At 38.6% G+C, this 13819-nt stretch overlaps 1 protein-coding gene across 1 annotated transcript; it reads left to right on the top strand.

Moving 5' to 3' along the window:
* On the top strand, window positions 2236-7557 carry LOC107647164 (the record flags this gene model as incomplete). The annotated part of the gene is made up of 2 exons (XM_021105574.1): window positions 2236-5085; window positions 6209-7557. Coding segments are annotated over 2 exons (3777 nt in total), but the record flags the coding sequence as incomplete, so codon positions are not given.

Below are 13819 nucleotides of genomic sequence, written 5' to 3'. Positions count from 1 at the left end.
GAGATTTCTTAATCTATTAGCACTTGTCTTCTACGTAAGTTAGCAATTTGCACTAACCCCTTAAGAAAACAATTTGCACAAACCCCTTAAGAAAACCAATTTCAAATACCACTAACAAAAACCACTGGCCTAAACCGCTTGCTTAAACCGCTAACACTAATATAAACCGCTTTAAAAAACCATTAACAATAAACCACTAGCATGCACCACTCTCCTAAACCAATTGGAGTTTTCTTGCGTAACCATGTTGTTTAATTCCAATATTGGCTACCCTTAGGGTCCGTTTGGATAAGTGCATAAGTTATTTTTTTTTAACTTTCAACTTATAAAAAGGTATAGTATTAATGTCTAATACAATTTTTAAAATCAAATTGCGACTTTTTAGAAAGCTATTTTAGTGTTTATGGAGAAGTTAAAAAAAATGACTTCTTTTATAATAAAAAACTTTTTATCACTTTTCTAAAATAAGTATTTTTAAAACTAAAAATTCAAATACAAAATAATTTATTTATAAGTTACTTTTAATATAAGCATTGATTGTTTAAACTTTTTTTTTATAAACAACTTAATTAAACTGTTTATTCAAACTGGACCTTAACCGGTTTCTATGTACTTATGCGGGGCTTGAGTTTTGTTTTCCAAAGAAATTGGTGATCTTGTGGTACGCTCTTTTTCTTTTAATTATTTTTTTAATTTTTTATTTTTTTCTTGAAAAAGATGACATTTTGAGGGCTATAATAAAAATGCTGATAAGATTTTTTTAATTATCTTTTATTTTAATTTCTTAGGTTTTTTTTTTAGTTTTAGGACCAATGCTATTACTTTAAGATGCTTTTATTTTATGCATTTTGTTATTTTATTAGAAAATTACTTCCTTTTTCGATGATTCTTAATATTGTTTACTTTATACTTTACTTTTTATAATTTATCTCATATGAATTCTGTCTTTAATAATAATAAAGGAAAAGAAAAGAAAAAAAAAAACTCAGGATTAGTAACATACTAACATGGGATGCCTCCACATATTTCATTGACAAATATCAAACAAGAAAAAAGGCACTACATAACAAAAAGCTTTCTTTACATAAAGCAAACACAGGGAGGACTACATTGATAAAAAGTAAAAACTTAAATTGTTTACCATTTGTAAATGAGTTTACTTTTAATAAAAGAGTTTTACATATTTATCTGATTAAATTTTGTTTAAAAAAATGAGTCATAAATTTTAAAATTTATTACTTTTATTAATAGAATAATATATTATTGATTGTTCATGTAAAATTCTTTTACATTTCAAGATATGAAAATCAATTTATTTGTAACTATCTGTAATTGTGTTGTTGTTTGCATAAAAAACGACCCAAATAATATGTTATATTCACCCTTGTATCACGTCGCATTAGCAATTTAGCATAGCATACACAATTGGTCCTTGGATACCAAGTTACCAACAACAACAGTTTGGTTTGGTTTAAAACAAAAATTAAAAAAAAATATTAATTTATACAATATGATAAAAAATATTAAATTTATTTTATTTTAATTATCCTGAAATTATAGAGCATACCTAGGAGTTAATTTAATAATTTGTTACAGTAAATATTTTTATCCTAATTCCTATAGCCTAAAACACTTGTAATCTTCTATTCACTCTTCATGAATGATGAATCATGGACGACGGAGTAAATAGTTGTGTTTGTGTATGGTCTCCTTTATAGCTCTTTCTTCTTCTTCTTCTTCTTCTTCTTCTTCTTCTTCTTTCAATTCGTTCCTCTTCTCTCTTCACATCACACTCTCTTTCTGAAACAAAACCACCAACACACAAACACACACACTCTCTCTCTCTCTCTCTCTCTGATCAAATATAGTCATAAGTGTGTGCACCAAAAGGTTGGAGAAAACGCCACCGCCATTCCCCATTCCTCCGTCGTGCTCCGGCAAACCCGACACCGCCAACTCTCCGGCGTTCTTAGGATTCGGTATTTATTCTTTCATCGATTTCACCGTCCATTTATGAAATTTGCTTCAACTTTTTATTTATTTTTTTTAATTCTCTGATTGATCATGCTGCGATCATCTTTCATTCTATTTAACTTTTTTGTTTTTCAGGGATTGCTTCGATCAGTCTGATTCATAGGGATTTGATTTTGTATTCATTTTCTAAGGTAAGTATTTTTAGCTTGAATTATGTTAAAGTTCCAAACTTTCTTTTTTATTTAGATATATATTTTTTGTCGCAACTTTGTTCATTCAATCAGAGGGTGTTACAGATCAGTTTGCAACCACCCATTCCTTGTTGGCTTTTTGGGGTTCTTGTTTTTTCTGTATAGATTTGTTCCATTTCTGTTCTCTATTTTGGTGTCTGCATCCCCTGTCTTGGTCTGCACTGCTGTACTGCTTGGTACCCTCCTCAGTTTCGGGCAGCCAAATGTGCCTGAAATTGAAGCAGAAGAAGAGAAGGTCACTCATGGCATCTCGTCCTTCCAAACTGGTTTCTCGGAAGGTTATACTGTGGTTTCTCACAGAGATGACAGGTATTTTGTGAAAGGGTATTCGGAGATTAGAAGTGATGTAGATGACAGTGGCATTGATGAAGCCAGTTTGTTGGGTGAGAAAGAGGATCATGGCTTTCTTTCAGATGCACTGCCAGAGCAAGAGAACTTCCAAAGTGATCGGCCTGATAAGAAATTGGACGAGGAAGTGGATAAGGAATTTCGCAGTTTTGAGTTTGTAAAGATGAGGGACACCGCAGAGAACATGAGGTCTGAGGGTGTTTCAAGTGACGAGGAAGCTATTGAGAAGCAATATGTAATGGTTGAAAATGTAAATGATGATGATGATGATGATGATGATACTTCTGAGAGTAAGAATGAGGAAACTCCAGGAGATCATGCAGACCCTTCAGCCAGTTCATCTTGGAAACAGGAGGAAGATAACCATGATGATGATGAGGAATCTGTGGAGTCGGGTTCAGATCAGGCCGAGAGCTCTTCACCTGATGCTTCTATGGCTGATATCATTCCAATGCTCGATGAACTCCACCCCCTATTAGATCCAGATGCCCCACAACCTACTCTTTTGTCCCATGTCACTTCTGGTGCTGTGTCTGATAAGTCTCAGCAAAGTGATGAGGAGAGCATTGAGTCAGACGGAGATGCTGAAAATGGTGAAGGGGAGGATGGTCTTGACGAAGAGGGAGAAGAAACAGACGGTGGCAAAGAGGATGAAAGTAAATCTGCTATTAAGTGGACCGAGGATGACCAAAAGAATCTCATGGACTTGGGAACTTTGGAGCTAGAGAGGAATCAACGGTTGGAAAATCTCATTGCAAGGAGAAGAGCACGGAGAATGATGACCGAGAAGAATCTAATAGATTTAGATGTTGCTGATCTTCCGTATATTGTTCCACCCATAGCTACATCAAGACATAACCCGTTTGATCTCCCTGATGAGTCCTATGCTGCCATGGGATTACCTCCCATTCCGGGATCTGCTCCATCTGTTTTGCAGCCTAGAAGAAACCCATTTGATATTCCTTATGACCCAAATGAAGAAAAACCTGATCTTAAGGGAGACAGTTTTCAACAGGAGTTCTCAATGTTCAATCAAAAGGATTCTGCATTTTTTCGGAGGCATGAAAGTTTCAGCTTGGGTCCATCAGCATTTGGGATGTCCAAGCATGAAAGGCATGATATTAATTGGAAACCTATCTTTATATCTGAAAGGATGGATTCAGAGGGAACAAGCTATTCATCATTCCAGAGGCAATCAAGCGAAATGAGTGATTCAAAGTTGAGTTCTGTTCCAGATACTGAATCAGTTAGTTCCATTGATCAGGATGAGAGGAAACTCAGTGAGCAAGACCTGTCTCGAGAAGCTGTAATAATAACTGATGCTGATCATGCTTCTGATGGTGCTGAACATGGAAGCCAACCCTCTGGAGCAACTGATTATGTTGAAACTGAGAATAGCACCCTTCACCATGATGAAGCTGAAATATTGTTGGGTGGGATGGAGAATCCTTCTGAGATGGAATTCTATCATGACACGAGTGAGGTTGAAACCCCCAGGCAATTAAATGCTGCGGAGACACAGTTCAGAGGTGAACCAAATGATGATGACAGCAGTAGCAGCAGCAGATCAAGCCATTCTTCAGTATCAGAAGTGATTGACAATATACCTGATGAAAAAATGGAAAAAGAAGCAAATATTCAGCATCAAGAAGGTCATCTTGCAGAATCTAGAGAATCTAGACTTTCAACTCAAACTTCTGGGGAGGAATCTAGAATTTCAGCTCAATCTTCAGGGGATGAATCTCATTTCCATAATGCAAGTAGTGAGGTGGAAGACAATCAACATGTAGAACCTGTGTATGATTCTAGTCCACCTGCTGCTGAAAAGCTTGATTCTTTTCCTTCAATATCTTCTGATTCAGCCATGGAGACTCTTGAGAGGGCAATGCCTCCTGTTTCGGTTGAAATGACGGCTAATTTGTCAGATATGGAATGTAAAGCACATGATGAGAGACTAGAAGGTAATTCTTCTGGTCGTGTAGAAACTGAAGCAGCCCCTTCTGAACCACATACTGGAGTAAAAAATGAGCACCATGTTCCTGCAGATAGGATTTCTGCAATTTCGCCAAATTCTGTTCATCAGAGTGCACCTACTACACCTGAGTTTCAGGATTTTGATTCTCCTGATTCAAACTATCAAATGGCTTCTGAAAAGTTGAATATATTAGATGATAAATTCGTGGGAGGAGGTCCAGAACCTGACGAAGTCCCAAGATTTGAAAATGCTAATATGCCTGATTCTGCAGTACTAGATTTACAGCATTCACGAGAATCTGCGCAAGCTCCTGCAGTTCATCCTAGTGTTCGTTCTGAAGATGAAGCCTTATTGTCAAGATCCATGGAGCAAGGCAACATTGATCTTCGCCAAGATTTTGACCAGAAAATGGCTTCGTTTACATCAGATAGTCAACATGAAATTGATGTGAAATCTCCCTCTAAAATGGAAAGTGTTCAGTCAAGCTCAGATAAATTAGTAGCTGGACCATCTTCCAGTGGTCATGATGAAAGTGAGGTAATTTATATTATAGTGTTTCCTTCCTATCTAATATTCAGTCCATTCAACTTCTTTTGCTGTAAGGGTCCCACTGTTTTTGAATGCCAAACACACAAAGGAAAAATATATTCATCTAAAACTCTTTCTTGGAAGGTATTATTTTGTTGTTCTTTCATTTTTAACAGAGAAAACAATAGATTTGTAATGATAGTTCCAGTATTCATGTAAATCCATTTGGGACCCTACTTGCTATTTATGAACTTGCCATTGAAGTTACAAGACTGTATCAGTAACCATTTTACTTCCAATAGGAGCTGTGTAGTTCCATGCAGGCCTATTTCTTTATCCATCTAAATTAGGACATTTTTTTTTCCTCTATCTCTTCTTTAAGATTCTCCATGAAGGTGTAAAAAACAAAAAGAAAAAAGAAGATACAGAAATCGTATCAATTTGATATTTAGAATCTACTCCCTGTAGATTCTTTGCCTTAAGTAAGTTAACTTATCTTAAATTGTCCGTCTCTTATGTGATTCCCAGACAGGGAACTTTTTCCAATTTTTATTGGTTCTCTCCAACCAACCCATATTTATGTGACTTTCATGCAGCATTTCCTGATCATTCATCTCTTTTCTTTTTTTTTCTTTCAATTATGCTCCTGTGAAAAGCTCAATTCCGATCTTCTACCAACAGTGCTAGTTGTTATATAACCAGAAAATGTTAATCCTGTTTAGATAAGCTGGCATTAAACAGATCATTGTTATGTTATCTGTAACTGATTATCCACAAGTGTTTAACTAACTCCTGCTAAACCAGAGGAAAAACTGTCTCTAGTAGTTTTTGTAATAAATATGATGCTTATTACTTATTAGTCATATACATGTGGATTACAGTTTAACTTGCATAGGTGGATGGAATTTCCCTATTCTAGCACTGATTATCCAAATTTTGTAGTCGTTGACTCTTTTACATGGACATTATCAATGAACATGTTCTTATCCTGTTGTTTTCAAGTACCCATCAACATTATTGGTGACTTTAAATTTGTTCTATGAAAAATGGGCTTATTGATCCGATGATCTTAATTAGCTCTTAAATTAATAATAAAGTCTCCAACATTTCGCAAAATTCTTATGTTTTCCAGATAGAATCTGCATATGGTGTTGACACTTCCAACAATGACGAAGTTGAAGAATTGCATGATGCCACAGACCAAACTCCTCTAAATGTCTCATCAGCGACTTCTGAAATATCTGAGACTACTGAGTTCAATTCACCTACTGGCGAAGTGGATTTGGTAGTCATTGGCCATGAGGCTGTTGATAATGAATACCTCAGTGAGGCACAAGAACATCCAGATACTTCGGCTGAGAGCTACACGTCTCAAGCTACCGAAGAAAGTATCAATGATATAAAGGAAATTGATGAAGGATTCCTGATGGAGTTGGACACCGTTGGGGATTTTCACGTCAACAAAGACGGTGAGTCACTTCATACTAACCACATGCCCGAGATCACAGCCTATGTTGATCAGGAGATCCCAGCTCTTGAAGCAAGATCACTTGAAGATATTTACCTGGCCTTTAAGCAGCTTCAAGAAGGAGTGGATGTCAAGGAGGTCATCGTTCCAAGTATGATTAAGGATCAGCTTGAAAGTGAAGAATCTAAAGATAACTTGGAAGCTAAATCAGACCTTCATGTTGTTGAAGCTAGATCTTTGGAAGATATTAACACTGCTTTGATGCAAATCCAGGAAGGTAATCGACAGGAGCTGACAAAACCTTCGGATTTGAATGAGGGATCAGTCAAAGTGGAAGCAGATGGAGCTGGCTCAACACAGGTGGATGAATTTGCTGATGTAGCGGCCAGTACGGAGGAAGGGAACAGAACTCCAGGAGACGAATTGGAAAATGCACCTGTAAGTAGTTCCAGTAAAGAGGTGAGAACTCCAGAAGACAAATTGGAAAATGCACCTGTGAGCAGCTCCAGTAAAGAGACGAAATCTCACACTAGGAAATCTAGTTCCAGTTCCAGCTCCAGCTCCAGCTCCAGCTCAAGTGATTCAGACTGAAACTGAGAATTGAAAAGAAAAGAGGTTGAAGTTTCTTATATATGGTGGTGTTTTATTTCTTTCTTCACTGATGATGGTTTGGTATCCTAGCCTTGGCACTGACATGTATTGGTCAATTGTAGTTAGTCAGGTGAGGTTTCTATAGTTTTGATGGATTTGGTTTCTTCAAGAATGATTTATTTTTGGTTTTATTTCTTGAAGTGTGGAGTTTTTTGGTTCAATTTTACCCTCTTCTGAGTGTGGCCAGTTTGGTTTATAGATTGAGAGAGATTATTTTTCCAACAGTTGCAAGTTGTGTGGTCCCGTCCCTAAGAAAAGAAAATTGGTGTATTGTACATTACATTACAATGTGATTGTAGAAATGTTTATTTGGAGTTTTTTTATTGTTTTTTTATTTTTTACTTTTTTGTGTATATAGCAACTAGTTGTTTTCTGTTTTCACCCTCATTTCTTAATCTCTTTTCAGGTTTGTTCTTTTTTGTCATTGATCTGTTAATTTTATGGTGCACCACAGAGTTCATTTGTGTTTGTTTATGTTTTCACCATTTTACTAATCAGTGAAATGGTGAGAATCTCTTGAATTGATTGACCTGTCTCATGTCCCAACAGTGTACTGCATTTCTTTTTCAAAGTCCCAAGATTTATGATTATGATTTATGAGCCTTTTAGATATCTGGAATGTTGGCTCTCATGTGGTGTTTTGTTGGTCAGCAATTCGGAATTACTACACTCTCATTCTGGATCTCCCCCGCCCCTCTTTTTGTCTCTTTGATAGTTGGGGTCATTTTATTTCCCGCATTGGTATATATGGTCTATTATGAATGTAAGGGCAGTCAAGCTTTTTCTCAGAAACTTGGTATCATGCAATTTTAAAAATTTTCATTAGTTTGCTTCAATAATCTGAAGAGTTTAAAGAATCAATTTATTTTTATTAATATTTTACACGGTATGTTCTCTCCGTACTGGCTGAAGATGGAATTTCTTCACTTATTCATGCCATTCAATTGACTGTAGTCTAAGATTATATTGAAACAGTGCTGTGCTTAAGAAGGGAAACGAGCATAAGGGAAAAAAAAGGGTAAATAATTATTTTGGTCGCCAATGTTTTAGCCAAATCCTAATTTGATCCTTAACGTTTCGAACGTCATATTTCAATTACAAAATTTTAAGCGGGTTAAATGTTGTCCCACCATTAAATTTGACACAAACAATTCGCATATTGAAGAACTAATATCATTTGATTTCCGTATGTAAGTAAAATCAATCTATTGACAATCATTAGTATAAAATTTTTTTCTTTGATGTTGAATTGTTAGGATTTGAAATTTTGTATAAAAAAGAAATTGAGGAGAAAAAATGTTACAAGAAGATTTTGGTTATGTTTTTCTAACACATAAAATAAAATATAACTTAACTAATAACATTATTAAGGGCAAAAAACCATATTGAGCCAAAGCAAGAATCCTGTAACCAAAATGCGCCAAATCCAATTTCGTTTCAGCAATGAGCCAAACTGTATTTTAATATAATTCGAACCAAGCTGGTTCGAATTGCACTCCTTCATAATTCGAACCAACATGGTTCGATTTAGTCTTCACCGTTTTTGAATAATTCGAACCACATAGGTTCGAACTTCTCTCATACATAATTCGAACCATGCTGGTTCGAATTACTCCTAGTGCACTCCTTCATAATTCGAACCAGGCTGGTTCGAATTAGGTGTGATTCGACTATATAAGGAGTTCGAATCACCCTCATTCGAACCATTATCCCTCCCCCTACCCCACAAAATCTCAGAGAAAACGACCCAGATTCTCTCCGAGGAAGACTTGAACGGACTACTCTGCTGATGGGGGACGATCCGGCACGGTTATATCGGTTGGACGGAGTCGCTCATATAGCCGGGGTCATCAACGACGAGGTTAGTACGGAAATATTTTTGATTCAAGCGTTAGTTGTGCCTTAGTGGTTTTGCATCTTGGTTAGACGGTACTTTATGTTAGTGGTTTATGTAGGTGGTTTAGGTGAGGGGATTATGTAGGTGGTTTATGATAGTGGTTTAAGCTAGAGGTATAAGTTAGTGGTTTATGTTAGTGGTTTAGGGTGGTGGTTTAGGGTAGTGGTTTTTGTTAGTGGTTTAAGTCAGTGGTTTTTGGTAGTGGTTTATGTTGGTGGTTTATGTTAGCGGTTTTTGTTAGCGATTTTTGTAAGCGGTTTTTTTATGTGGTTTAGGGTAGTTGTTTCATGCTAGGTGGTTTAAGTAAGCCGGTTTATTGAATTTGTTTCTTGTTAATGGCTCTCGTTAATTGTGGTATATGCTAGCGGTTTAGTTGTGTGGTTTAGGGTTTGTTTTCCAGTTAGTTATCTTTCATGTAATGTTATGCTGTTTAATTTAGCAAAATGGTTAATGTATAGTTTGGAGGGGTACAGGCCCCTCCGCGTCCCGCCTTGAACATCGACTTTCTGATGTCCAAGGACGGGAGAGGCGGCGATCGATGGTTCCCCTCTTCCATGCCGAAGTGGCATGCATACTGGGAGGCTCGTCAGGACAGTGTATTGAGGTTCGACGTTGTTGCCGACCCCGGACCGTCTCATGAGTTCCTTCAGTGGTGGAGTCAGCATGGGAAGAGGTTCTTGGCCGCGGACACTCAGCTGGGGGATCCGAGATCAGTTCCTATACCAGTTGAGGCCTCACAGCGGGGTCCGGGGCGAGTGCCTGACATGGATCCTCCGGATGACGTGCCTGACAGGCGCAGGGTTGAGAGGAGGATGGGTGTAGGGACACGGAGGAGCCAGCGTCAGTGGAGGTGGCCGGATCATAGGGCGAGGAGGGGTGCTGACCATGGGGACGACGATGACGACCAGCCTGGCCACGTTGGAGGAGGCACACACGATGGAGGTACTAGCACACACGATGGCGGTCATGGAGGTGAGTGGTATGGCACAGGGCTCGGTGACGGGGCTGACACTGGTGAAGCTGGACCTGGATCGGGCCCTCTTGGAGATTACTTCATTGGTGTGCCAGCGGATGATCAGGCTGAGCAGAGTGGTACACCTTGGCGCATATCGGGATCACAGTGGGCAGACTTTGTTGGGTCAGACTCGCTTGTTGGGGACTTCGGGAGTCCACGCTTCCTAGATGAGATCACCGCCATCATGCAGGGTGACGTGACCCCCCGCAGAGGGGGCCAGACCTCAGGGATCCAGCCCCCCTTAGATGTTGATCTGAACGAGCCTCCATCCTCATCCGCTGGTCAGCAGTTTCGTCTTGGAGGTACCCCTACATCCGCCTTCACCGCTGCTTCAGAGTCTGTCGCAGGACCGTCGGCAGCACCGTTGCGTGTTGCGCCACCAGTACAGCCTGCTCCGCAGGAGGATGAGGATGAGATAGAGGATGAGGAGCCGCTTGTCCGTCGAGGTCAGAGGGCACGGGTAGCATGTCGCTGTGGTACTGGTTCGCATCTGTTTAGATGAGTCACATTTCATGTATTTTGTTTCCTCTATTTCAGTCATGTATGATAGTTAGGCGTACTTTTCTTATTATGTAGTGCTCTGTTTATGTATGTTGTTCGTAACTTGTGTTCGGGGACGTTGACTATTTGTATTAAATGAAACATGACAAGGTATAATGATGTCGTTTAGTTATTAAAATGAGGATCAACGAGTCCTGTAGCAGTACTTGTAATGAAAGACAACATATTCATTACTACTCGCAACAGCCAAAGTACAATGCATTAATCTCAACAAGTTACATACGTGGTCAAGCAATGCATCTAAAAAGACAACTTAAATGTAAATAACACTAACAATAACATCATGGAAGCTAATTTCGCCCTGTCTGAGACGATCCTACTACCTGTGGGCAGCTACGTCTAGTGTGTCCGGGTTGGCGACAAAGGCCACACCGTTTTGGCCTGTTCGGATTTGCCTCATCCATATTTGTCCGTATCCTTGTGGATCTAGGCCTCCCCTCTCTCGCACGCCTTCTGTTTGGGTCCGGAATCACGGTGGGCCCATCGTAAGGTGGCCAGAAGCCTTCCGGGATTGGAGGTGTGAATCCCATCCGATAGACATTGAACACCGAGGTCATCTGATAGACGCTATGAACATAGGAGCTCCAGCTGACACGTGCGTAGGCACAGCATGCAAGTGCGTGCTGACATGGGAAATGAAGCGCCTGAAAGTACCCACAGTCACATGTCCGGGAGGCAAGCGATACTCGGTAAGTACCCAATGAGAAAGTACCAGTCGGAGTGGTCTCCGCTACGGTGAACTCGGAGTTATCACGGTCATACAACGTCACCGTAAAGCACCTGGCCGTCTTCAAGTTGGCCTCAATACACTTCACCAAATGCTGACTGAACTGCTGTCCGGTGCCCACCTGGGCCTCAGCCTCTCGCCCCTTGCGAACAAAGAGTTCGGCCAGCCTACCATATGTTGCCTTCACCAGGGATGCTACAGGAAGATTTCTTACACCCTTGAGGATTGAGTTCACACACTCGGAGATATTCGTCGTCATGTGACCGAATCTCCTCCCCTCATCGCGATGCTGCGTCCACAAGGAGTAATCAATACGGTTCACCCACTCACACATCGCCGGGTCTTCAGACCGCAGTATATCAAACCAGTAATCAAACTCAACCTCAGTCTTAGCGTACGCTGCATTCACGAGAAGCCTCCTAGCGTCTTTGCCCTTGAAGGTAAGGGCGAAATTAGCCGCTACGTGTCGTATGCCCTTGGCTTATTGCTGAAACAAATTTCTGTTTGGCGTATTTTGGTTACACATTTCTGCATGTGGCTTAATATGGTTTTTTGCCCCATTATTAACGTCCATATCATTCATTCCGTTAACTATTAGTATCAAATTTAACAGTAAAACAATATTGAACCTGTTTGAAATTTTTTGGAATAAAAATAGGACATTTGAAAAGTTAAGGACTAAACTAGGATTTGGCCTAAACATTGAGGACCAAATTAATACTTTACTCGGAAAAGAATGAGTAATTCTCCCCATCCAAGCAATTTTACATCCAAGTGAATTGAGTTACGATGCTACGTCTTCTTCTTATCCTCCTTTTTTATTACTTTTTAATTTCGTTACCGTCGTCATCAACAACACCTCTTCCTCTTCCTCCTCCTACTCCTATTGGAATTTCGTCTACTCCTTCTTTTTCATCCTTCTCCTCCATCATCATAATCATAATCGATATCGTCATTGTCTTCTAATATATATCGTCGTTATCGTTATCATCGAATTCGAATTTATATAATGGACAATTTTCGGTTTATTTGGTATTATATAATAGTTTTTTTTAGCTAATTTTCAGTTCATTTGGTACTATACAATTGTTTCGTTTGATAATATTTTCGGTTTATTCGAGACACAGGTGTTTTTGAATTCGAATTTATATAATGGATCATTTTCGGTTCATTTGATATTATACAATAGTTTCTTTTTGATAATATTTTCGATTCATTCAATCATCACAATCAGAATCAATAAAGATGTTAGCAAAATGTTGGTGTTGTTAGTGATGACAATAATAATAATGGAGGAGGAAGAAGAAAATGAAGGAGGAGATCAAAAAAATTCAAATAAAAAAGAAATAGGATATGGTTTAGACTCAAATGTAGCGGGACTCAAAAAAAAATATTGGGTTATTGTTTAAATACAAAAAATATCTCGCAAAAATACACCTAGTTGTAGTTATTGCCTTATCGGATATGGTTTAGTTGTCAAATTAGCAATACCTCTAAATCAAACAACTACAACAATTAGACTTATTTTTAATAGATCAAAAAAATATAATGTCAAAGATCTTACTTAGAGACTAATATTTGATTAATGAGACAGAAACTGCTTATAATTACCAGCAAGTTTTCTTGATCACATCAATCAACGAATCATAAATACTTAAGCAAAATCAGTTTATTTGTTGAGTAAAGTACCAATTCAGTTCCTGTCCATTTTTCCGAATGACAACGCGATCCTTAACCAAAAACACGATCCATTTTGGTCCTGACCCTGTACTCCGTCTGCCAACGCGGTCCTTCTGTCATTTTCACGGCGAAAACTTGACGAAAATTGCTAATGTGTGTAGGCAAGTGGATGACATGGATAGCTTGGGTGGTTACGTGGAAGATGGAAGCCCACGTGGCTAGGTGAAATGGACAGGGGCCTATCTGTCCTCGTCCACAACACACAAACGCTGTCGTTTTGAGGTTTCCAGGTGTCTTTATTAGACGAGTCTGATCGTCTCTCTCCCTTGTTTCGTGTATGGAACCCAGACCACCATGAGCAATAGCAAAGAAAGTGGGAGTGGAAGAGATGCATCAAACGATGAGGAAGAACTAGAAGTGTAGTTCTAGGTTTATATTATAACAAGTAGATGTGGTCTTTTTGATAAACTAGTTTACATACAGCCACAACAGTCTTTTGGTTACTGTTTTGATAGCCTGTGTGAATTAAGAACCTATAATATTCTATTTATCTTTGTGTCTCTAATGTTGGTATAGGACTATATGTTGCCCACTTTTGGAGTCACTTTGTGCACAAAATGTTGACATTTGGTAACTATACGAAGTTGTTAATGTTACATATTATTGTTAGTTATTACTAGATTGGTTTTCATGGATTGCAAGAATTAGAGTATAACACATTCTATTTTTTTGACATAGTCAATC

This window comes from Arachis ipaensis, chromosome B06 (assembly GCF_000816755.2).
Source record: "Arachis ipaensis cultivar K30076 chromosome B06, Araip1.1, whole genome shotgun sequence".
Lineage (NCBI taxonomy): Eukaryota > Viridiplantae > Streptophyta > Magnoliopsida > Fabales > Fabaceae > Arachis > Arachis ipaensis.
The sequence above is the reverse complement of the archived record's forward strand: the minus strand, read 5'-3'. Positions and strand labels throughout refer to the sequence as shown.